This window comes from Lytechinus variegatus, chromosome 8 (genome assembly GCF_018143015.1).
Source record: "Lytechinus variegatus isolate NC3 chromosome 8, Lvar_3.0, whole genome shotgun sequence".
Taxonomy (NCBI): domain Eukaryota; kingdom Metazoa; phylum Echinodermata; class Echinoidea; order Temnopleuroida; family Toxopneustidae; genus Lytechinus; species Lytechinus variegatus.
Window position 1 is genome coordinate 24,810,720 of NC_054747.1, and position 12,106 is coordinate 24,822,825.

Sequence of the window (12,106 nt, forward strand, 5' to 3'; positions counted from 1 at the left end):
GATGACTATCTCACTTGCGTCTTTGTCACAGCAATAAGATAAAAATTTGGAAAAAAATGTCTTTTCACCCCTAGGTACAACTTAAGGAGCCCTCCGAGAGTTCAGCCACATCCCTAAATTTGCTTTTCTTCATTCTCAACGTTGTATGATGTCCCTTGAACACCCGTACTTGAGTCCTCGGAACATACTTCGCTTGGTAGATTGTTCTCAGATTCAATTTGTTCAGATGTTTCTTGCTTTTGACTTACGCAAGGTTCATCTACGAAATCATCGGATAATGCCATCTCCCCTTGCTTTACGAAACGTAATCTAGAGACCTCAAGAAGCATTAGTTCTTCAGCAAGTCTGCCAAATCCTGCCTTGTAAAGATTGTCGATTTCCTTTTTACGAGATTTCTCCTCGTTCGAGAACGTACCCTTGATGGATTCGAGAAGTGAAAAACTGCCAAACTTGCTGAACCACCCTGTTGCCTATTATTGTTTTCATATTTGTGTCTTAAGAGCCTTGCTGAAGACACCTCCCCCCCCAGGTTGAAAGTTTGTTTATTAGAAGAAGTGTGAGCCTACTTGCTACATCCAACAGCCTCTTTGTTTTACATTAGAGCAATAATAAAAATGATGATGGCAAAAAAGAAACAACAATAAATCACAAATAATATCATGATAATGACAATTATTCACTAAATAATTAAAACAGACCAAAACACACTGCCCTCATCCCAAAGGCAACAGCAGCAAACAGGCAAGACACAACGAAACACGGTAATATTACGTCATTGCTCTTTTGAGCTCCATTATCAACATTGTGCTGCACTCGACCCAGGTGAGTTGAATGGTAAGGCCCTATTTGGCAGGAACAAATGCCTTGAATACAATGAACGCCAGACCTGTAAGCGGCAGCTCGGGCCCAGACCAAGATGAAAATAGTCGCACTTTGTATAATTTGGAAAAGTCATTCTACCAATTCAACTTTGAATAATAAGAAATGTATGATATACATGTCCATAGCACTCTTCATCTCTTCATGGAAATGATTTAAAAGGGAATTACAATGTACAGAATAAAAGAACAAGTGGAGCGCTTTTGGCAGTCTCGCCAGCATTACGCAATTCAATATAGCAGCAGTGCTGCATTGAAAAGAGCAAGTAATATAATATAATAATTTGTTCATTGAGTCCTTGATTATGTGATACTCGATTACGCCTATGTCCATTATATTTCATAAACTTTCAAAGTTATGATGGCCTTTTAACAGTTACCCCAACATTGCCAAAGCTCATGGACCTTATGCCCTTTGACCTTGGTCATGTGACTTGAAAGTCGTACAGGATGTTCAGTGATACTTGATTACTCTTATGTCCAAGTTTTAAAAACTAGGCCAGTACTCTTTCAGAGTTATGATGGTAATTCAATAAATACCCCAAACTTGGCCAAAGTAAATTGACGTTAAATGACCTTTGACCTTGGTCATGTTATTTGAACTTCGCACAAGATGTTCACTGATAACTGATTAATTTTATGTCCAAATTTTATGAACTAGGTTAAAAAACGTTCAGAGTTATGATGGTAATTCAACAAACACCCCCAACATGGTCAAAGTTTATTGACCTTAAATGACCTTTGACCTTGGTCATGTGATCTGAAACTCAAACAGGGTGTAAAGTGATGCTTTATTGCCACCTTTACGTTCACGTTTGATGAACTAGGTTCATAAACTTTTTAAATTATGAAGAAATTAAAAAAAAAAAAATCGGTTAAGATTTAATGTTGACACCGCGTCGGAAAAGCGGCCCCACAAAAGAACAATTAACTTCTGATATTATTACCATATTCTGCGAGCAAACGGTGATATTTAAGGTGCTGTACTATTTTGTGCTATATACAAACAAATAGCAAAAGGTGGTATCAAAGCGGTGGGCTCTGACTTAAAATGACAGGTGGATTAGGAATTAATCCTATTTCAATATATCCTGGAATAAACATTGTAGTAATGTTATCCTTCAGTCTGGATCTCGTATAAACCATTTATCGTTAAAGGATAGATTATATCTACAGACATATTTTTTTGAAAAGTCATGATTAAATATTTTGTTAGAAGTTAAATGAGCATATACATTTCAAAAACCACCAAAAGCCGATTTCCATGTTTTTCACAGCTAAAAGTACAGGGGCAAATTGCAGATCGTGTAATTTCAAAACAAACTACTTCTAGAAAAGGACATAATGGAAAGTCAATTAACGCGAATGTACAAATAAGTCAAATTGGATAAAAAGTCAAGAAAGACTCTTGTATACATGTTTGCAAAAAATTAATATCTTACATAAAAATTATGAATTCATATACAACATGAAGAACAGAGAGCATCAAAAATGACGTAAAATGTCTTGTTATCATAACTCCAATAATTCTTCAGACATGAAAACTTAGTGATTTGATATTCAGGGACGGTATTCGGAACATTGTCTTTTCCCGATATTCTCTTTCTCAGAGGTATGACAAAGAAAAAACATTGTTCAGAATACCAATTTGTGACAATCATAGCAGTGTCACATTTCGAAGACAGTTACAAAATTAATGGCAATTTCTCCCCCCAGAATACCACCCTAGTAATGACGAATTCAATAGTTGTACTGACATTGTAGACACAATTTCTGACCACTGGGCCTTCATCAAACAATTTTATATATATAACTAACTATTTGAAGGCTCGATCTATATAATTATATGCACACTACTCAACTATTATTCCGTCAATCGAGTTACAGTGCGTCACAAAAAGAAAGATGCTACACAAAATAAATTCTTATCAAAACTAACTGTTTGAAGGCTCGATCTATATAATTATATTCACACTACTCAATTATTATTCCTTCAATCGAGTTACAGTGCGTCACAAAAAGAAAGATGTTACAAAAAATAAATTCTTATTAAAACTGACATTGAAAACGGGGGAAATCCTTGTATCATTTGAACTAATTCACCATCGAGTATCATAGCCAAGGTATAGTATATACCTTTATCATATTCTCCTTCGGTAGCTATGGCAACCCTTTCTCATAGGATTACTAACCATCTCAGCGGCGTCTTTGTTACAACAATTAGATTAATATCTTACAGAGAAGTATCTTTCCCAAATGTCTTTTCACTCCGGAAAACAACTTTAAGGAACTCTCCAACAGGTCAGGCATATTCCTACAGTTGCGTGTCTTGATTCTCATTGTTGCTTGGTGGGTCTTGACCATCCGTACTTGGGGGGAAAACAGTTGCCTCGTTACATTCCTCGATTGGTGAATTGTTCTTAGATTCATTTTGTTCAGATGTTTCTTGATTTTCACTTTCACAAGGTTCGTCTACAACTTGCTTGATGGGACGCAATCTAGAGACCTCAAGGAGCATTAGTTCTTCAGCAAATTTGACAAATCCTGCCTTGTAGAGATTATCAATGTATTCTTTACGAGATTTCACCTCGAACAATTTTTTCTTGATCTTGTACCACCCTGCTGCCCACTGGATAACAAGAGCTGAAGTATCACCAGGGTTATTTCCGTTGGCGTTTAATCCAAGGTGTTCCGCAAGCCTTTCCAGTTGACCATTGCCCATTCCGTTGCATATGCTTTTCACCACATCAGGATTGACTGCCACCGTGCCATAGTCACCTATCCATACAAAACGAAAGACACAGGAAAAGAGGTATAAGTAACAAGACACAAGCCATCAATGTGGGGGACATTCTGTGTAACATTATAGAATAAATCATACATTAGGATACACACAAGTTTCAGTAGTAAGCACATTCGGATATCTTCTTTTATCATGTGGTATGACGGTATGGATGAATTAGGTTAAAAAGATAGACCTACTTGAATTGCAGCCTCAAAGTGGGTGTCTGTGTGTGTGTGGGGGTGAATTTGCAGACTGAAATATGGGTCATACAAAAGGTGATTTCCTTTATTTTGTAAGACACCGATTATGATTATTACTTTTTGGTTATCATGACAATATATAGCAAAATTTTTGCCCTATTTATTTCTTTTAAACTTAAGTAAATTAAACAGAAAAAAATTATTCATTATGAAAACAAGTTCTTCCCTACATATCAAATGTTTTATTTGCTAATAGTATATATAATCATATAGTTGCGTACCTGCAATAATCTTTCTGGCAATCTCGGTTTTTCCAGCAGCACGTAGACCAAATGCTAACTTTAATCTGTAGTGGAATGGTCCTGAACTATGTTGTCTTTTCCAGATCTCCATGAGTCTGACGATATCGTATTCTCCTGTTGTTCCTTTACATACTGAGAGAGCATCTCTCTCTAATTCCAGATTGTCCATCAACTTCACAATTTCATCTTCCAACAGCCCTGATACCATGTTGCACAGTTCACTAAGGCTTGCGTCATAACCTGTGTATAATCATATGCATCAAACTATAAAAAAACTTTATCAGGACGATCAGGAGAAGACACGCGCAGTTTTCACTGTGTTTGCGAACATTTTGTGAAGATTTTCAAGGACACAAATGTTGAAAAAAAATCAAACATTCGAAATTTATGCGACAGAAGGGCGCAAAAGATTTTGCAGAAGCTTTGCCAATAATTGTGCGATCGCTTGAGGTCGCCTTTTGTTTCCGAGTTCTTTTATGAATTTCTCCTAGAGTAAATTGGGGATCACACGACCAGTGGATAAGTTTAGTGTGACTGGTTAGCTTTCAGTGAATGGAACGTAACGTGTGGATGAGTCATCTGGACTACCTCAATGTCATCTTCAAAAGGGGCACAATTTTCTGTCCTCCCTACCCTTTAAAAGGCAATTTCCCGCAAAAACTAACTTTAAAGGATCATCAGAATTCTTTTAGGGAACTTTCTATTATTCTGATCCTCATGCACAGCACTATAGATAGGGTTCGATATATTCTCTGTTATCCTAGATAGATCCTTGTCATTTGATTGGTTGTTCGATGTCGATCATTCAGCACATTTTACAACGACGTCATTAACAGTGCAAGTTTGGATCCATACGATTTTGTCCATTGCACGCGCGCACCGAGCCACCAATGCATGTTGTATGTACGCGATAAACAACAGACCGAGATCGCACTGCACATGCTGCATAAGCATATTTTGCATGTTTTGCATAATTTCACATGAAAAAGAATATAATTCAGTCACTGTCATATAAACCAAGTAATGAATGTTCTTTTCATTCGTGCAAAAGACAGAATACTTCATTCGGTGAAAGATGAAATGAATGATCCATTCAACTCGTCTACGCCTGGTTGAATGGATCATTTCATATTTCACCTCATGAAGTATTCTGTCCATTTCACTAATAAACATTATTTGTATACCAAACGCTACCCCGTAAATGTAACATTTTCCATTTATATGCGTCTGTACACAGTTACTTTGGAGAACAGAAATATTTCTCCTTTTTTTCTTCTTTGAATATCGACATAGAGGTTTACAAACTTTCAATATTCCTTACCAAAATATGCAGATCGTGCAATATCCAGACAGCCTAGGTTTCTAATGGCAATAGAGAAGTCACGACGACGAACTGAGTCTAATTTATGCGATTTCTTTAACAGTTGCAGAAACAACTTAGCAGTTCCTTTCAACTGGGAATCCCGTCTGTTGATATTCATGTCGAGTAAGTTCGCTAGTGGTAGAACGTCACTTAAAAACATGTTCCTAGCTAACCTTAAAATCTCCGGTTGGTAAACGTGTTCTGCATGAAGTTCTTGAACGATACATCCTAGAAAAAGAAATGCATTTCATGAAAAGCCTCTTTGCAATTTGTGAAAAAATAAGGCTTTTGAAATTAAGTGAGGTTTTAATTTTATTTCATCCATCCCTTTTGAATTCTATACATCCTATAGGCAATGTAATACAACTTTGTAAAATATTAGTCAACTAATAGCACTATAGTATTCCGCAGTTACACTAAATTGAATTTGTTTACATGTAACTCCATAAAAAAAAACAAGTTAATACTCAAGATTGCAATGATTGCTCTGCTTAAACCATCTCAAACACCTTTTTCTTAATTTTCCCTTACACCTAATATCCATGTTCATTGTATATGCAGGTAAAAATTAGAGACCTGGAAGAATTTAAAAGAGATAAATTTCCTGCCCCCCCCCCCCCTCAGTATGCAGCCTTGGTGCTTGTAATCTAATATACAATTTAATTCATACTTCATCCAAGCTTTAGAAAGTAAGGGAGCGAGGAAATAAATAAGCAAAGCATTCCTACGAGGAGATCGCTTGAGTCTGCATCTCTTATGATTGTCGTAGTAATTCGTTTCTAATAGCAAATACTGAATGCCGAGTAATACTTTCGTGATCAATAATGGCTTTCCTTGCAACATTGTATCTCTGTTTTGGTAGACAAACCTGATAATTCACTCGAAGTGAGCGCTTTCCACAAAATGTCACGACGATTGTCCTTCTTAGACCCAACCATCCAGTTTTTCAGGGTTTCTAGTGGCGGCCCCTCTGATCTTATCTTCAGCTTTGATGCGAGTACTTCCATCTGCTTTGGAGAGGTCATGCTTTCAGCTATGTTTTCCAGATCATCATCGGTCAAGGACAACACTTTCAAACAATTTTAAAAATCAAAATATTTTATACAAAACTCCTGAAACATATGGTAAAATATATAATAAGATAATAAATTTATCTTTTTATAGTCCGTAATAATGATACTAATAAGTTATCTGATAACAGTACTCTTACAACGGCAACGACTTGCAGTTCATGTTTATAACGATGTATAACAGGGATTGATAATGCTCTTATAAAAATGCAATATTGATATACCTTGGTAATCTAACTTGTTTCCCAGCCGTATAGGGTAAGATGGTAATGAAGGATGTATAGTAAATATTTTTACAGACTGTATGCTCTCAGAAAGTGAAATGTTCTCATGGACATGATGGAAGGGCTTAGTCTAGTTACCGATTTTGAGCGTTGGGTTAACTCTAAGAAGACTCGGGGCTGATTCAGCCCCCTCCCCCTCGACATTTTTCACGATAAATCCGCCGCTTGAAATTCTTTGACCACGTCGCTCACTGACATTTTACTTTCAAGTCTCGCGCAACTTTTGAGACCAAAATTGTGACGCCCAGGTACGTGGTTCCGAAATTACGCAACATTTTGTAAGTGCATACAGACCCAAAATTACTCAATAACGTATATTTGTGTACAAATCCAATGCAAATAATGTTTTTAGCCGAAATTCATAAATGTATAATCATTTTTCCTTTTACATCTTAAATTAAGTTAATTTTATATTTTTTATGGTCAAAATAAAGTCCCTGACAATTTACATTGAAAAAAATCAATAAAAAATAAAAAGTTTACAAAACAATAGAATACATGAGAAAATAAATGTGAATTAAAAAAAAATTAAATTTTTAAATTTGATCAGATGCCTATCTAGAGTATGTAAAAAAATCAGCATATTAAGGGCATTATTTTATTAATTAGAGCAAACTTATGATTTTACGCATAAGTTAGCATAATTAATGAGCAATGACATTTTTGAAGAATTTGATATTACAGTTTTGTAGATAATGGCATGGGTAAAGCGCATGCCCATTTTCGTTGCGATCGCGCAATAGGCGGCCGAAATCATAAGGGGGGGGGGCTGAATCAGCCCTCCCCCCGCCGTCTTCTTAGGCGTCGAAATAGCCCAGCAGTCTATTTAGGGTCAAAAAAGGAGCTGAGAAGGTTCTGTCACCAACTTAACATAACCAAAGGCACGTGTTTTTTTTTGCTACTTTTCATACATAATGCATTTCATGATGTATGTATTCGCAATAGAATTGCGATATAAATAGCATTGACAATTAAAACAATCGGCTAAAAGCCAAAGAAGAACATTTTTGAGAAACAAATAAAATAAAATGTAGGATATCAATTTTTATATCACGCTTTTCGTCAAGATTTTATAAAAATCAAAGCCACAAAGAATATCAAATTTTGATCTAGTGTAATTCCTTTCAGAAATGTGAAACTATTCTCCTTTGCATATCCGAGATTGGAATGTAATAAGTGACTATGAAATAACACCACCCCCATGGCATGAAGCAATATCTACTACGCACGATTAATTTCCTAAATTATTTCTTGAAAATAATTTGAACTCTCAGTTAAGACTTGATTCCGTTAGGTTTTACATATTCAGTTCTGAGACAATTACCGTAATTGTTGTTTGTCTCCTGCAGGGATTCTATAAGGATTGCAGTTGTTTCTTGTAGGGAACATCCTTTGGGTTTCCCTATCCTTTGATCTCTCCAGCATCGCAGCTTTTCTCCGATATCGTCGTCTCCTTGTGATCGTGAAATCCCCAGTTTCTCGAGAAACATTGGTATCGCGCCTGAAGGAAGATACCTCAGCAAAGATTCAATGTCGTCATCAAATAAACTGCTGCAATCTGTGGGTTACATAAAAATAAAATATTGGATATAACAGTACTTAAACTTTATTTTGCAGATGGTATGGAGTGACCATAATTTGCGCATATTTTCAAAATTACCATGAAGTTGATTTTCAAACAAAAAATTCTCACAGCTCATACAAAATTGATGAACATCATCGATACCAGACGGAAGGCTTGACGGAATTATAAAGTAGGTCAAGGGTTTCGCTATTATCGCGATCTCAAAATTTCATGGCGATCGACTAATGCGCGCTCGGGTGAAAATGTATCATAAAAAAGGTGTGACCTTAATCAGCGCACAATCGTTTTGCAAAGATTTAGACAAGATATCAATCAGATAAAGGTAAGATAATGATATCAGATGGAGGTTAAATACATTCGGTTGGTATCACAATTACTTATTTGGAGACCACTGCTTGCAAACTGGCGATTTCTTGATGTCTGTCGAGAAGATTGGATTTTCACGGAGCGGAACAAAAAGGTAACAAAATTCATCAATGTTTTGCCAATATTTTCACTATTTGAGACCTTACCTTCATGAAAATTACAATACTGTGTAATTTTTGGTCGCTTTTTCTGTTGGTGACATCAGTTTTTCAAGATATTAATTAGATAAACAGATATTCGACCATGCGCAAAATTAGATAACCATAGGGTTTGTTAAAAAGTCACTCACTCTCCATAAATATCCACATGGAATAACACTCACCGAAATACTTTGCATAAGAATGTTCCCTTTTATGATCATCCCCTGATTGGACTCTGTGGCTCGCTGTCCCAAATGAATCTGATAGAGACGAATAGAAAAGTATATCCCAGCAATTCTTGAATAATGCTTTCGAAAAGTTTTAACATTGGTATTACGGGGACGTTACGTCGCAGACGGGAAGAACGCGAAAGATTCACTGGAACAAAACTGACCAACCAAATCGATTTCCATGCGGTAACGATTTTAATCAAAATAAAAAAATGCCATGTACATTATCTGATACAAGAAATGATCCACAGTCGTAAGGGTTTCTGTAAACAGCTTTACGAAAAAAAATAACCCACTGGTCATAAAGCATTTTTATTACAAAAAAAATTGATATCAATACGATACCGGTCATATCATGGCGACCAATCTCAATCATGGCATCATCCAGCTTGCATCTCTTCTCATAGTTGCCACATTCTTGTCCCATCAACCAATCATTTATCATCTGTTCAACGACCCACAGCACATCCTTATTTTCTTCGATGATTGTGGAGATTTTTGTTTCATCCTTTATCTTAACAGCCGTAGCCAACCTCCTAACATGCCTTTCTGTGAGTCTGTGGGCACACTCCTGAATCTCAGAAGGGGTTATCTCTTGCTGAAGATATTCGGGCACTTCAAGATCTATAAGAAGAGAAGTCAATACACAATTTTGATCTATACTACTGAGGATGGGAGGGGTTAGATTAAATATACCTGGCAATGCACAACATGATTGACACTGAAAAAAATGGAGGGATAGACATGTACACCGCCTGACGATCGCATGTACGCGTGAACCCTCGGGTAGTGAAGCTTCCAATCATGGTTATGAAAAAACTTTTTTATTCATTAAAAAAGTTTTTTGTTTTAAATCATTTCTAAACTTGTTTTCCCATGAATAATGCAATTTTCTGTAAATCAATTAAACTATGCAGTCTGATTTAATCTGTTGATGTTTTAAATACGTTTTTGTAGTAATTAAGAGATGACTAAAATTTTTGTCACTGAATTTCCAACAGAAAAAGTCATATTTCCTGAAGAATTACTAAATCATGGAAGTTAAATGCCTAAATAACCCACCAAGGTTTGCTATTCTATAAGTTTATTCCCCATACATGTACATATGCATGTAGTCCCGGGGTATTTTGAGTCTTGTCAATCTAGGGGGGGGGGGGGGGGGGGGGGGCGAGAAGAATTTGCACAATGGAAGAAAATGACATACTGTAATCTATGGGGTTTCAAAGCCTAATTTCATTAAAACAATAAATGCTTTATTTCATTTGAATCAATTATGCCAATTTCCTAAAAATCTATAAATAAAGCCACTGAACTGCTTTATTTTTTTAATTGAGATATTATGATCAAATGCATATAAGAAAAAAATCAGTATAAGATTGGCTTCTTTTTTAATGAAAATTATTGGTAATAATTCTAATCAACAAAAAGTGTAAGTAATGATACACATTTTGGAGAGAACTTACAATTGGCGTTATACAAGAATCACGTTTTTGAGCAATTCAGGATCTGACACGCACTTGTGTAATATCATAATCGCATACCCATGCATGCATGCATCCCAAAATAGTCTTGAACGACATGGCGTGGCCCTGTCAAGATTCATCATAGAAATTTTTGAGGGGGCCATTGAGGTCCCATGGGATTGTTAGGGTTAAGGTTTGCTAGCTGATTATCTTTATATACTGTTTAAAGTACTTTTCTTCATCTTTACAAAGTGCAAAGTTTCACCTGCTTTCGTGTGTACCTCCAGAGTGCGATGTCGGTTTTACTATTTGTAAAATATTATAATGCTTGTGCACCACTTCCATTTCATTCAAGTACTACTATATATTTGAGCTTATTCAAAATAGTGTTTCTTTCCCTGTCCAAAAGGTGAGCACAACACTCAGATATGATGCTGAAATGAGGATATTCTATTGGATGTATGTGCACAATTGAAATGGGAAGAAAGGAACGTGACAAAGCAATGGAGAAAGGGAGAATAAAGGGGGAAAGAAAAAGATGAGAAAGGTAGTGGTGTTGAGAAAGAGATTTAATTAGAAGAAAATAGTAAAACACTTCAGAAATAAAAGTATTAAGAAAATTCATCTAAAATCACATCCATGCAAATTTACAACACACAAGCCTATGCGGTTGTTCAATACACATTTTTTGTAAAAAAAAATGGGTGTTTTAAAACGCGTTTTAAAACACACGTTTTAGAACACATCATTTAAAATGGGAGTAACCCTGTACAGTTTCCAAGGTATGTTTTTGCACTATATATATCAGGGGTCGCGGAATCGGGGGGCAATTTTGCTTGAGCTCCCTCACTTTTTTCCAAAACCGTGTACAAAAACGAAAAAATTACAATATGATTGTCATTTTTTGCATGGTCAGTCCCCCCCCCCCCCCAAATTTTAACAAGTGCAATGCCTCTGGCCGTCTCACGTGCATCATGCGGTTCAATATAGCAGCAGTGCTGACTTTGAATACTACTCTAACTCGCACAAGATGTTCAGTGATGCATGGTTATTCTTATGTCCACTTTTTATGAACTAGACCAATAAACTTACAGAGATATGATGGTTATTCAACAAACAAAAACCAACATGGCCAAAGTTCATTGACCTTAAATGACCTTTGACCTTGATCATGTGACCTGAAACTCGCACAGGATGTTCAGTGATATTTGATTACTGTTATGTACAAGTTTCATGAATCAGATCCATAAACTGTCAAAGTTATGATGGTAATTCAACAGATACACCCAATTCGGCCAAAGTTCATTGACCTTTGACCTTGGTCATGTGACCTGAAACGCGCATAGGATGTTGAGTGATACTTGATTACTCTAATGTCCAAGTTTAATGAACTAGACCAATAAACTTTCAAAGTTATGATGGTAATTCAACAGATACCCC

General features: G+C 36.1%; 1 protein-coding gene across 1 annotated transcript in view; it reads right to left on the reverse strand.

Moving 5' to 3' along the window:
* LOC121419570 overlaps positions 1–12,106 on the reverse strand; it is a 66,005-nt gene continuing 53,899 nt past the window's right edge. The window contains exons 6-14 of the mRNA XM_041614022.1: positions 9,549–9,899; positions 9,156–9,233; positions 8,207–8,440; positions 6,397–6,597; positions 5,487–5,756; positions 4,145–4,405; positions 3,197–3,656; positions 1,105–1,126; positions 1–470 (exon numbers count right to left, since the gene is read on the reverse strand). Of these exons, the coding sequence (XP_041469956.1) occupies positions 114–470; positions 1,105–1,126; positions 3,197–3,656; positions 4,145–4,405; positions 5,487–5,756; positions 6,397–6,597; positions 8,207–8,440; positions 9,156–9,233; positions 9,549–9,899 (2,234 nt within the window). The 3' untranslated portion in view covers positions 1–113. The remainder of the gene's footprint in view (positions 471–1,104; positions 1,127–3,196; positions 3,657–4,144; positions 4,406–5,486; positions 5,757–6,396; positions 6,598–8,206; positions 8,441–9,155; positions 9,234–9,548; positions 9,900–12,106) is intronic.